The sequence below is a fragment of the Aphelocoma coerulescens genome, chromosome 23, assembly GCF_041296385.1.
Source record: "Aphelocoma coerulescens isolate FSJ_1873_10779 chromosome 23, UR_Acoe_1.0, whole genome shotgun sequence".
Taxonomy (NCBI): domain Eukaryota; kingdom Metazoa; phylum Chordata; class Aves; order Passeriformes; family Corvidae; genus Aphelocoma; species Aphelocoma coerulescens.
Genome location: NC_091036.1, coordinates 7,742,933 through 7,756,174, shown reverse-complemented (window position 1 = coordinate 7,756,174; position 13,242 = coordinate 7,742,933). Strand labels below are relative to the sequence as shown.

The following is a 13,242-nucleotide window of genomic DNA, read 5'->3' as shown; positions in this document are numbered from 1 at the left end:
CAAGCTCGGAGACTGAGTATGGTCTGATGTGGTTCATGAGGGTAATGTGGACACTTTATTATTGCAGGTAAATCTGCAGAAGACATATTTAGGGAGTTGTTTACTCAAGCCAACACCTTTGCCTCTCGGGTGAGCATTCTTGTCGAGAGAGTTGACCGCTTGCAAGTCAAAGTCACTCAGCTGGATCCCAAAGAGGAGGAAGGTAATGGAGTGGAGCACAGGCCGAGCATGGTGAAGGTTCTCGTTGAGTCAGCATGGTTGGTTCAGCACCGTAAACCCAGCGTGACACTGCCCTGGGTGGTGGAATGTGTTCTCTGGAGCGAAGAGGGACTGTTCCCTGCCTCCCAGTAGAGCACTTGTGCACAGCCTTTTTGGCCAGGTCCAGCTTTGCTCTTCAGGGATTCCCCATGTGGGAACTCACTCTCCAGCAGCTGGGTGGCAGTGGATGAGCTGCTTGAGCTTGGTCACAGGGGTTCCAACCCCATGGGCCGCTTGAGGGAGGGCTGTGTGGATGGAGCAGCGGATCTTGGCACAGCACGCTGGAGATTTGATGGGTTTCCCAAGGGATCTGTGGGAAAAGGAACCTGACCTTAAGAAGTGCAAAGCATGCCAAGAACTCCAACTGCAATCAGATGTTCACTGCTTGGGCTTCAGTGTTGTTGGCCTGGGTCAAGCTGTTCTTCACTTGCTCTGTCCTCTTCCTTACAGTCTCCCTGCAAGGTATTAACACCAGGAAGGCCTTCAAAAGCTCCACCACTCAGGACCAGAAGCTCTTTGACAGAGATTCTCTCCCTGTGCCTGTCCTCGAAACCTACGGGACCTGCAATACTCCTCCACCTCTCAACATCCTCTCACCTTACAGGTAGGGCTGCAACACCTTCTTGTTCCCTTGCAGAGGGGAACCTCTTCCTCCCAACTTGCCGGGGAGGTTCTTTCCCATCCTGTGCTGGACTGAAGTAGCTGTTTTCTCTGGGAAAGTTGAGTTGCTAAACTGAAATCCACCAGGAAATCTCCGTCCTTTGGATTATGTGAAACTTTGCTTTTGAGGTCATACAAATGAACATAGCTAGGAAATTATCTCTTTGGTTTTCTGCTGTCACTTCTGTGACTGCCTTGGGGTTAGGCGTGGCTGGCACTGCAGAACCATGCTGGATGTGCTGCAGATGAGGTATTTTTCTTGTGCTGCTCCGTAGCCCCATGGCTCCTTTCCAAAGAGCCGCATCACGAGGTGCAGAGCATTCACCTGGAGGTGGCTCTCACCCAGGTGGGTGCAGCAGACTCCTGGTGATGCTTCCTGTGGCCTCCAGTGCCTGGTCTGAGACATCTGGTGGGACCTACACTGGCTGTGTAACCAGTTCTGAGCAGTCCCACTCTGATTCCATCTTGTAGGTAGTACAAGTAAAGGGGGTCAGAATCCAGAGATTATCCCACATCCATAAATATCTTCTGAGCAGGTAAAAAGTAATTACAGATAGCTGGAGGCAGCTGTCTCCTGCCAGACGCGGCTGCACTGCAAAGTGGGAGGAGAGGGAGTGTGTGTGCGCTCACTCAGGAGCTTCAAGGACGCTGCTGGTCTGATTTAGGGTTCCTGAGCTGGAGGAGGAGGTTTTTTCACACCGAAATACTGCACAAACAAAAGGGAGTTGAAGTGAGAGACCTGCTCTCTCCTGGTGATTGTTCAGAGCAGTTGAGCTCTTCAGGTGCTGAGGAATGGAGGGTTTGTGTGAGGGCAAAAGGGATGGGAAGCGGGAGCGCCAGGATGACTGAGATGGGGGGTCTCTTGCTGTTCTGAAATGGGGGAGCAGAGGCAAGAACAGCCCTTCTGACCATCTCACTGCACTTTTAAACCATCATCTGAGATTGTGCCTTGTGTTTCCTTCAACACAAAGAAATATGTGACTTGATCCTTGTCTGTGTGGTTTTTTCCCCTCCCTGCTCCAGGGATGATGGCAAAGAGGCGCTTAAATTCTACACAAATCCTTCATATTTCTTCGACCTTTGGAAGGAGAAAATGCTTCAGGACACCAAGGATATCATGAAGGAGAAGCGGAAACATAGGGTGAGGAAAGGAAGAACGGGAAGTGGGAAGTGTTAATAAATCTTGGACTCCAAATTTGCTATCCAAAATTCAGGTTTGCACTTTTGGACTGCTGAGGTATCAATTCAGTGAAGTTTTTATCTGGTTTACCCTCAACCTTGTTAATTAAAAAAAGAAAACAAAGATACCTCTAATTGGTTTTTCCAAATGCCACTGTCTTTGGGTCTTAATGTTAAATTAGAGCATAAGAGACACAGTCTTAACATGCTTTATGTAGCTTTTGAGCAACTGGAGCACTAAGCATGAAAATAGATTGTGATTCTTCAATGAAAAATAACAAAAGATAGATTTAGGGTGTGTTAGAATCCTGAGTGAGGCCATCTAAAGCCCAGTTCTCTGTGGGCAAGTGTCCATATTGTACCCCAGGACACTGAACACCATCAGGGTGAAGGTGAGATTTGGGCATCTTGACACAGAGGCCAAAACCTGAATTGTTGTGGGAAACCAAGCTTTTACTCTGCCCTCAAGCTGCTCATGCCAGAGGGTGATGATGGCATCGTGTCTTGGCTGCACTGGGGAGCCTGATGTTGTCTGGCATTTTTTTATGTTGTCTGTGCTCCAGCTTTTTTATACGAAAGATCTTTGGAGAGTGCAGCAATCAGGAAAGGAAACTAAAAATCCTCTTTGAGAATGTGTCTTCTTGTAACTGCTCCAGGTCTGTCCTGTCCCTCTCTATTCCCAGTGAATTTAAAGCAAAATAAAGCTTGTGTTTGATTCCTCCTCTCCTAGAAAGAGAAAAAGGAGAATCCAAACCGAGGAAATGTGAATCCACGGAAAATCAAAACCCGGAAAGAGGAGTGGGAGAAGCTGAAAATGGGACAAGAATTTGTCGAGTCAAAGGACAAGCATGGTCCTGCTGGGTAAGCAAGTCTGGAGCTGGGTGATTGGGATGCAGTTCACCCTGTGCTGCAGCTCCTCCGGATCCACGGATCGATACTGCCACTAATCAGATTCTCCAAAGTAAATCCGTCTGCTGATTTAAAATTTGCCAAATAAATCAGGGAGCTGCACGGTTGGAACAAGGTGACAGGAACGGCTCTGGCTGCTCTCGCTGCCTGTGGGCACAGAGGTGTTGGGAGCTTTGGCTCTGCCCCACGGCAATGCCCTTCCCTCGCACCCAGCCGAGGGTGGCATCTCGGTGCCATTGTGTGATGGCTTTGTTACATTTCACAAATGGCTCTTCACACCCTAAAGTTGAAGCGGGGGCTGTCCCCATCCAAGTATTTCAAGCTACAGATCTCTCTTTAGCACTTCTGGCTTGGGAATTCATTTAACTTTTGACACCAGCAAGGCTGGAAGCAGACCGAATTCCCCACAATCCTCTTTTTCCTTGCAGCTTCCTTTCATATAAGAAAAAAATCTCTCTTTAAATCACACTCTTCAGCTAAAAATAAAACTTGCTTTTAGTTTAATAGGAGAACAGGTTTGGTTTCTAGCTGGGGAATCGAGCAGCACAACAGCACCATTTTCTTACTCCTCTCTTTTCTCATGTGAGCGTGTTCTTGCATTTGGATTCACTTGGGGTCCAGGGCCCCCAAAAATGGAGTGGTTCCCCCACCCCACAGTGAAATGAGTCCACTGAAAGTGTGAGAGTCTCTTTTCAGTGCTATTCCAGCTTCGGATACTTGTTTTAATGGCATTGCGGTTTCCATTTCGATATTCTATTCTCAAGCTTATTTTTTGGCATCTTTGAGTATCTCCTGGTTTTGCCACTGATGATATTCAGTGTAACTGCAAGTTCTTTAAGTCCAAGTTGGTCAAAACACTCTTAAGTGTTTTTTCACAAAATCAAGTGTTAAGAAAAATGGATTTATTCAGGTGTTTGCTTGTTTATTAAAATACATACTCCTGCTGTTCCGGTGTGTGGTAGCAATAAACAGGGCAGCACCTGAGCAAATTTTAGCCAAAGAATTATGTAGAGCAAACACATACAGGTGTATGTGGTTCTCCATATCAGAGTCTGAGAAATAAAGGTTGTTTTTTTTAATGTTATAAAGTCATGGACTGGTTTGGGTTGGGAAGGACCTTGAAGTCCATCCAGTCCCAACCCCTGCCATGGGCAGGGATACCTTCCACTACCCCCGGTTGCTCCAAGCCCCATCCAACCTGGCCTTGGACACTTCCAGGGATGGGGCAGCCAACCTCTCTGGACAACTCTCTGGGGGAAAAATGAGCTTTAGACATTGCCTTGAGCTCTTTAAACAAACTGCTCATCTTGCTTTTCCCAGGTACCCCTCCAACATGGTGTATCAGAACGGCAGCATCGGCTCCAGCGAAAGCATGGATGGGAACTGCTACCCGCCACCGCCACAGACTGACTCTATTGTGCCACCACCTCCCTCATTCCCAGATGACAGCCTGCCTCCACCCCCGGTGGAATTTAGGTAAGCCTACGGGATCCCTTCTGTCACCAAGGAGTAGTAGGTGGTGTAAAAGGATGACATGAGACAGGCTGAGATAGTTCAGCAGAACTTCCTAACGGGTGTTGTATGGGAACCAGAATGCTCCTGTCTGGAAGGGAAGTGCAACTGCAGGCAGGGACAGAGGCATAGGCAGCGCAGCTCTCCATGAATCCCAGCCACCGTCACCATTCCCAGGCGGAAGGGGAGAACTAGAGCAGATTTATTCCACAGCGGTGTCCCAGTGAATGGTTTGGCTCCATTGCCGGGGTTTTCCAGTGCAGTTGTTCCATAGCATGAACTTGTGTTCCTTGTGTTCCATTTGGACAACGCTCTCAGGCACGTCTTGGAATTGCTGGGGGTGTCCTGTGCAGAGCCAGGGGCTGAACATGATGGTCCCTGTGAGTCCCTTCCAGCTCAGGCTATTCCATGATAGAACTTTGCAAAGAACGGCTTCTTTAACCTCTTTTGCTCTGATCTGTGAGAAACGCACGACGTGGGCACTGGAGATGGAGATGTATTTAAATTTCAAGGACTTGAGCACAGCAGCTGCCTCCTTCCCAGAGACTTGGGTGCAAGTTCAGGTCATTTACTTCGGATTGAATGAAATGGTGACTTCCAGGCACCTCCAGAGATGAGAGTTACGGTCCAGCAGTGGCTCAAGACGCAAAGGGCAAAACAAGAGTAGACTTTTTCTATTTTTTAAAGACATTAAAACAGAGTCAAGAGGAACAAGAGAAAGTCTGTCTGATACACAGGGCTGCTTGGCTTGTCTCCATCTTATCCAAAGGCAGCAATGCTGCAGCAAAGGCTCTTCTGATGTGTCAGAGAGACCCAGCACTGCACTCTGCAGCCTGTGCCTCTCGGGCAGAGCAGACACGAGCTCTCAGATGAAGCTCTCACTGCCTTGTGCAGTTGCTTAGATCTCTGCCCAGCCCCACAGATCTCCCCTCTCTGGTTTTGTTTTGATGGTTGTTCTTAAGGAACCCTGGGAGGTAGGTTTGATCTCCAGGAGTCTGTTTTGGATCAGCACTGTTAAAAATGGTGATGTTTTTGTGGCAAATGTACCTTATACTTCTGTCTTGCCATGGAAGGAGGTGTCAGTTTGGGGCTTCCCTTACACAGGATGTCATGCTGTCACATGGGCAGTGGGGGCCTTGGGATGAACAGAGTCTCCACAATGGGAGATGCAGTCCCTCATGCACTGGTGTTTTCCATAAACCATGTTGGGTTTCCATGTCCTCGCCTTCACTCCCCATGGCAAGCTCTGAGATATGGCTGCTGCACTGCAGCTCCAAGCCATGGAATCCAGGGAGGAGGAGATCCATTCCTAGCAGGTGTTCAGAGCATATGCTTTCCTGGCACCCCCGCCCTCCTTGTGGGGTTTATCCCTGCAGACATCCCTGATCCCTGCCTGGCGTGTCACAAACCTGACCTCAGCGAGGAGGGGTGATGGCAGGAGCTCTGGAGCCAGGAGCCTGCTCTGAGCTTGGATGTGCCTGCCGGGCCTCTGACAGAGGTGAGGTGGCTCATGTTCTTGTCAGCCTGGGAGATGGGATGGAGGACAGCATTCCTGCTATCCCTAGAAGCTTTCCTTTGTTCTGGAGGTGTAGGCCAAAAGAAACAGTGCAAGGGAACTAAAACCAAGGAGTGAGGTCTCATGGAAACATCAGTTAAAAGCTGGAACTTGGATTTTTTTTGTCTGGACTGCAGCAAACACACATGATTTGCATTAACATCGAGACTCTACAGTCTGATCTGGCCTCAAGACTAATTCCCTGTCTCTCTCCTTCTGTTGCCACAGCTATCCTGTAGACAACCAAAGAGGTTCTGGTTCTGGAGGGCCCAAACGATCCAGCCTGGTTAGCCCGAGCCACCCTCCACCAGCTCCTCCGATCGGATCCCCCTCAGCAGCCAGGCCGGGCTTTGCTCCCCCTCCGGCTCCTCCTCCACCACCACCACTGATGGAAAACAACCCCCCTCCACCACCTCCCATGGGCTTCCCCTCCCCCGGAACCCCCCCGCCACCCTCGCCCCCTTCTTTCCCCCCTCACCCCGAGTTTGCTGCCCCTCCACCTCCCCCACCTCCCCCAGCAGTTGACTATTCCAGTGTTCTCCCAGCTCCGCTGCCACAGCCGGGCAGTGGGATTGCACCACCCCCGCCGCCCCCTCCACCTCCTCCCGGCCCACCACCCCTGGCTTCCAGCGGCCTGGATGGCCCCCCGCCCCCTCCTCCACCCTCCGACACCTCCACATCCAAGCCCAAGTCATCCTTGCCTGCGGTTAGCGATGCCAGGAGTGATCTGCTTTCAGCTATTCGGCAAGGTAAGGCTGTGTTTCCATGCCAGCATTCGCCTTTGCCTCTGGAAAACTCTTGGGAACTGTCTCCTGGAAGGAGTGTGACTGCCTTGCTGCTCAAGGCTTGTCCCTTGTGGTCCCTCCTTGTCTGCCCACCCTCATGAGCACCTTGCTGGGTTTTATGCTTCCCCCAACACCTTTGGAGATGGCAGTGCCAGAATTGGAGTGATCCAGGTTTGTTGGGGAATTTACAGCAGTGGAGTTACCCCTCAGAGGGGCACAGAAGGGATTTGCTTCCCATTCCACCTCCCCACCCAGCCTGTCCTGGCTGTCACCATCAGTGTTACCCCAGCACTCCCAGCCTGCCTCACTCAGAGCACTGTGACAAAGGGAGATTTCAGTGTGACTGAGACCTTAGCATGATGATCCCCTCCATTCCCTCCTTCCCAACAGGCTTCCAGCTGCGCAAGGTGGAGGAGCAGCGGGAGCAGGAGAAGCGGGATGTTGTAGGGAACGACGTGGCCACGATCCTGTCGCGCCGCATCGCGGTGGAATACAGCGACTCTGAAGACGACTCCTCCGAATTCGATGAGGATGAGTGGTCGGATTAGCCACGCTCCCATCCCCTCCTTCCCTTCTCTCCTGGGTTCGCTTCTTACAGAATCAGGTGGCCAGACCTTGCGCCACATCCTTTTCATCCCGTAACCAAAGATATGCCAAGGGTTTTCAGACAACCAGCAGCATATCTCCCCTCTCCCTCCCCCTCCAGCTTTGGCAGGACTTTGTGCTCTGCCTTTCCAAAAGGTCTCCTCACGGACACTGAGGATGCGGCGTTGGGATTTAGCTGGAGGGGGTGTAACGGTTGCTTATTTAAAAGAGAGCTAAACCTCCAGATTTTTGATGCCACCAGGCAGAGCACATATAAACCCTCCATCCTGAGGGATTTTTAAAGTAAAGATGGATGATCCTGTTGCGGCCGCATGGCCTTTCGGATGAAGGACATTTTCAGCTGGTTTTCTCAGTGCAACAGCAGACAGTTGATCTGATGGCTCTTCCTTGCCAGTGAATACTGGTAGTGCTGCAAGAAAATGGGCTTTAAATGTCAGTTCTCTGCTGCATCCCACTGTCAAATAATCAGGTTTTTGGCAATAGTGCACAATTCTTTCCCCTCTAACCCCTAAGTATTAATTCCAGATCACCCTGTGTGGGGTGCACTTCCCGGCTCCGAGGCTGCTGAGTGCCTTGGGTGCAATGTAAGGAGGGACTTTTTTTTTATTTTAGAAGCTGCCTTTACCTTCCTCAAATCTCCTGGACTGCTTTGCCAAGAGGAGACTTGCACAGAGGGATGTAAAACCAGGGCAGGATGCTTGCTCAGCTTCCCACTCCTGGGAAAGCAGAGCTACTGCCCCACTGAGACACATCTGTGGTCAGCTCCGAGCGGTGGCCAGACCTCGCCAGGCTGATTTTCTCCAATTCATGCTGAGGCTGTGTCTTAAAATTCCCAATCCAGTGCCTAAGACAGGGAGATGGGGTGGGGAGGGGTTCTCTGAACACCAGGCACTGTGGTGGTCTTTGGCCTGGCCAGGGCAGTTTGAGAGGTGCTTTTTTTAGCGGGGTGACCGTACTTTTAACACAGGGACTTAAATGCTGGTATTGCCTTTGCTTCTTCTCCCTTCCCCCTAGGGAGGGGAGTTTGTGTGCCTAAAAACATCATGTGTGTGAGCTGAGTTGCCCATCAGTTACATCAGACCTAACTTACCCTAATTTTGTTATTATAATTCATTAGTTAATTTTAAGAGAACGTTTCTTCTCCTCACTAACCCCGTGAATTAATTCCCAGGCTGCTCACTATAGATCCAGTACTGGCAGGGGAAAAGGGGGAATTTGAACTAGCTGACCTCGGTTTTATTGCTGTTTTATGTTACCTTACATAGAATATGAGCATATCTTGGAAATCTAACCCAGATACCCCTGATGTGTATTTTAATTTGGACATGACTCAGTAAGGGTCATGCAAAAAGCAATTCCAAAGCCTTTTTGAGGTTATGGGTCCAGCTGTTGTGGGATGTGTGTCCCACTAAGACCAACTCTCCCATCTTTTTGCCTTTCCTAAAGTATTTCACCAGCCTGTGCCTGTCTCTCTTCCCTGCCTCGCCTCCTTTAATGATGTTGCTGATACCTGGAATGCTGGGCCCTGCCCGAGGCTTGCTGGAAATCCTGCTTGGGAGTTGATTGATGGCTTCAGCTTGTGCCATCGAGTTCTTACTGATTCCTTGTGTGTGTGTGTGTGTGTGTGTGTGCATTTTAATCTTGACTGGGGCAGAGATGGCCTGGAGGATGGGCTTGGGGTGCGGATCAGGCTGGGACCCAGTGAGACCCCAGAGATTCCCTGGGTGGCTGCACCATCAGGCTTTGTCTGCAGGCAGGATGCAGAGGGCATAGGCAGCAGGGCATCCCAGTGGGCTGGGAACATCTGAGCAGCACTAGTTCCAGGTTCTGGAAGAGGGAACAAACCTCTGGAGTGCAGGTGAGCCGTGGTGCAGTGGAGAGATTGGGAAATGCAAAGGGATGGTTGCTGCAAGCTGGGTGAGGGGATGAGAGAGGCACTGCCTCGTTCTGCTGCTCTTTCTGAGAGCATCCTCCTCCGGCTGCTCCCAGAGACAAGTTCCCGGGAACAACAGGCCCTGAGCTAACCCGGGCTGACAGCAGGATCACACAGGGAAGCGAGGAGCCCGCAAATGCCAAACCTGGCTAAATTTGAGATTGCCTTAACTAGACTTAGCCCTTGTTGGGAAAGGGGAGCGAGTCTTCCTGTGGCCTGAAATACGGAAAAGTGCCATATTCCCTGAGCCCCGGTGGATGGTGTGTCAGGCAGGGCCGTGCCGGGGCCGCTGGGGACAGTCCCTCGCACTCTGTCTGTTGCACAAGGACGCTGCTGTGTGGGCACGGCCGCGGGCGGAGGCGGCTCCTCCGGCTCCTCCGGCTCCTCCGGCCTCCTGGCAGCGGGAGGGACGCTGCCTTGTCCCTGCAAGCCTGCTGGAAACACCCTCTGCTCCCAAATCCCATCCCAGGGCAGGAATCAAAACTGCAGGATCCTAAACAGAAGGGTTGTGGACAGGTAGGGAAGGTTGGTTGTTGGAGTGTTTTTTAAATCTCCTTTGAGTCGGGCTTTTTTTTTTCCTTTTTCTTTTCTTAAATCTTTGATTGCCAAGCAGGCTTAGCCTGTGCAGGGATCCCTGAGAAACAACTGCTCTAGAGGGACCATCTCTGAGTATCGTTGCAAAATCGCAAAGCTCTGGGCCACCAAGTGAGCTCAATGTTTTTGAAAGCAGTAGGGGAGGAGGAGAGGTGCCAAAACCAACCTTTGCAAGAGAGAGCAGCTGTGCTGGAAGTGCAGGGCTGCCCTACCACCTCTGTCCTCGTGTCGTGGGCTCTTACTCTTTCCTCCCCTCTTCCCACATGAGGCTGGGGCGAACCTCGAGCGTTTCCCGAAGCCCAGGGCACGAGCTGGTGCTCCCTACGAGCGGCCTCCCGCTCTCATTGCAGCCATTCCGCCCATCATGGGAGCCGCTGGCTCGGGGCTGCAAGTCCGGGCAGGCACGGCCGCCTTCCCTTCCCTGGTTAAACATTCTCGCGGTGTCCTCGCCCGCAGTGCTTGGCTGCTGCTCCCGGCAGCCTCTCCCCCGCCGCCCCCCTTCCCCTCGCTGGGAAAGCCTCGTCCCGGCTCCCCGGGCTCAGCCCGGAGCCGCCGCCGCAGCCGGTGACCTTCACTGCTTCTCCTCTCCTTATCAGAGCCAGAGCACAGGCCAGAGCCAGGGAAGGGGCTCGCGGAGGTCCCAGATGGCTGAGGAATCGTGCAGAGTGTCATTTCAGGGAAAGGATAGATTGGGTTGGGGTTTTTTTTGTTTTTTTTGGTTTTTTTTTTTCACAACGTGAACTTATTTAACGTATTTCTTTTGGAAGTCCCTGCCCTGGAGGTGCTCTGGGAGAGAGCTGCCTGGCAGGGCAGATGCAGCTGCCCCGGGTCAGGTTTCACTGCTGTTGGATTTCGGGGGTGCTTTCTTCTCTTCCTTTTTAAACAAAGCCTTGAAGTGGAAGTGGATCCGATGTTTTTATTACTGTATTAACAATCATTTTAATTCATTTCAGAAACTAACCCATTTTTCTTCCTGATTAGAATGTCATAGAATTAGACGAGCTGTAACCCCTCCTGAAGTGCCTTATTTTCCTACATGATATAAATATATTTATAAGAGTAATTATTCCATTGGTATCTTAGGGGTTTATTGCTGAGCAGGAGATAAGGTGGGAGAGGAGGGATGGGAAGTGCCCTCCACGGACCCAGCCAGGCTGGAGGTCAGAAGGGTGACATTTGATGGATACTCTCAGGGTGCAGGGGGTTCCTCACTTCAGACCAAAGGAGTTTCAGCTCTGAAACTCTGCTTACAAAGAAGAAAAAAAAGAAAAAAAAAACCCCAACTTGTGAGCAAAATACTGTAGATTTGTCGGGTTTTTTTTTTACCCCTGCAAAATAAACACTGATGGCCGGACTCTGCAGGGAGGCAGTGGGTGTGGGGGATCAGAGCCCGCCGCTGGTCCATAACTTGCACATCCCAGTGCAGACTCCCTGCCTTCTGTATTCCCATGTAATGTCTGTGCTTTTCCCTGTCAGTTGCTGTATAAGCCAGATTTCCTGCTGCTTTGTTTCGTTGTTTTTAGTAGTCAGCTCAGTAACCCCTGGATGAAGATCCCAACTGCAAATATTTTGTAATGTACATGTATAAAAAAAAGAATTTTTTTGATTCTTTTTTAAAACTTGATAAAACCTTTCTATCCAGTCGGTGCCTGTGTGTGTTACTGTGGGGGTGTGAGCCTGGGCCTGGCACAGGGGCTGCAGGGGCTTGGTGTGTGACTTGGAATCATGGAAAGGTTTGGGCTGGAAGGGACCTTAAAGCTCATTCCATGGGCAGGGACACCTTCCTCTCTCCCAGGGTGATCCAAGCCCTGTCCAGCCTGGCCCTGAGCACTTCCAGGGATCCAGAGGCAGCCACAGCTTCTCTGGGCAAACCTGGCTCGTTCCTGGGAGCATGGGAGGTGCTGGGCCACCGGAGTCAGTCGTGCCTGTCCTTGTGTCCTCAGTGCAGCTACCAGGGTGTCCCTTGGGAAGCCCAGTGTCCAGAGAGGTGCCGGCTGTGTCCTGTCCAGGCGGAGGCCAAGGAAAGCTGGCACATCCCGGGCTGTCTGGCAAACGCCATTGGCACAGACACCTTTCCTGTGCCGAGGTGGGCTGAGCGCTATTAACAGTGGGAATTTGAGGGTCACAGCACCAAGGAAGCCCCATCCAGGAGCAGCCTCCAGCCTCCCCCCAGCACTCCCTGCCATAGGAAATGAGCCATAGAGCAGAGCTGCTGCAGCTGGGCTGGGAAGGGGCTGCAGCAGCTTTTTGCCTCCATTTCGCAGCTCCAGGTCCCTCGTGCAATGAATGTGCCTGGCAGTGGTGGCTGCTGGCCCCGAGCTCAGGTGCCTCGTCTGGCCTTGCTCCGTGGGGCTCTGTTTTCTTGCTGGTTGGTGAAGAGCAACAAAAGGCTCTGTCCCTGCTGCTCCTCATCCCTGCTTTTACCGCAGGCTTTGCTCTGCCAAATTCCCTTGGCTTTAGGAGACACCGGTGCCTCGCTCAGCAGCGCTGTGCCTTTCTTGGCTGACAATGGTCCCTGGCTGCAAAACCTCATTAGATTAATTGGCCTTGCCAGCTCCTGAACAAGCAAGGCCTTTAGTCATGCTGGGGCACAGAGGGCAGGGGAAGGAGGGAGCTCTGGGGCTTCCACACTCCCTTGAGCTGCATGTCCCAGCTCTTGCCTCCAGCTGGAGCCTGGGAGGAGCAACTGGAGCTCCTGGCTGCCTTTGGATGGGTGCGGCTGTGGCCAGGTGGTCCTTCTGCTTTTTTGGGGTTCAGGACAACATGTAGCCTTGTCCTTTTGGAGTGACAGCCCTTGGAAGACATCTTCAGAGTCTGGGAGGTGTTGGTGAGTTTTGTGCTGGTTTAACCCCCTAAACAATAGGGAGATCTTCGTCCCAGATCTGCCTTCCTGGGTAACCCGCAGGGCCCTATGCCTCCACCCTCCACAGAGACGGGGAGTTCTGGAGGCTGAGGTTTAGCTCGGTGCAGGGAGGAGAAGCCCAGCAGTGGTTGATTGTGTGAGCCCCAGCCCCATCCATGAGCAGTGCTTTCCTGCCACAGCTGGGGCAGTGTCTCCACAGCTCCGTATCCTTGGCACACCGACCTTGGCCCCGGCCTTTGATCTCTCTCCGTGCCCGTCTGTCTCTTCCACATGACTCGGCACAGGATCACAGCTGGCTGGGCTGCGGCTTCACAGGAGACCCCATCTCCAAAGACCTATTTAATTTTCTCCTTCAAGGTGGTGTTAGCAACACCCAGAAGATGCTGCC

General features: G+C 51.7%; 1 protein-coding gene across 2 annotated transcripts in view; it reads left to right on the top strand.

Annotated features, from left to right (window-relative positions):
- The window catches only part of WASF2 (WASP family member 2), a 32,429-nt gene extending 20,797 nt beyond the window's left edge, over positions 1 to 11,632 (top strand). For both annotated transcript variants that reach the window (XM_069035942.1, XM_069035941.1), the window contains exons 3-9: positions 68 to 202; positions 709 to 862; positions 1,942 to 2,059; positions 2,828 to 2,958; positions 4,327 to 4,482; positions 6,302 to 6,822; positions 7,249 to 11,632. In XM_069035942.1, coding sequence (XP_068892043.1) covers positions 68 to 202; positions 709 to 862; positions 1,942 to 2,059; positions 2,828 to 2,958; positions 4,327 to 4,482; positions 6,302 to 6,822; positions 7,249 to 7,406 — 1,373 coding nt within the window. In that variant the 3' untranslated portion in view covers positions 7,407 to 11,632. The remainder of the gene's footprint in view (positions 1 to 67; positions 203 to 708; positions 863 to 1,941; positions 2,060 to 2,827; positions 2,959 to 4,326; positions 4,483 to 6,301; positions 6,823 to 7,248) is intronic.
- The last annotated feature ends 1,610 nt before the right edge of the window (positions 11,633 to 13,242 follow it).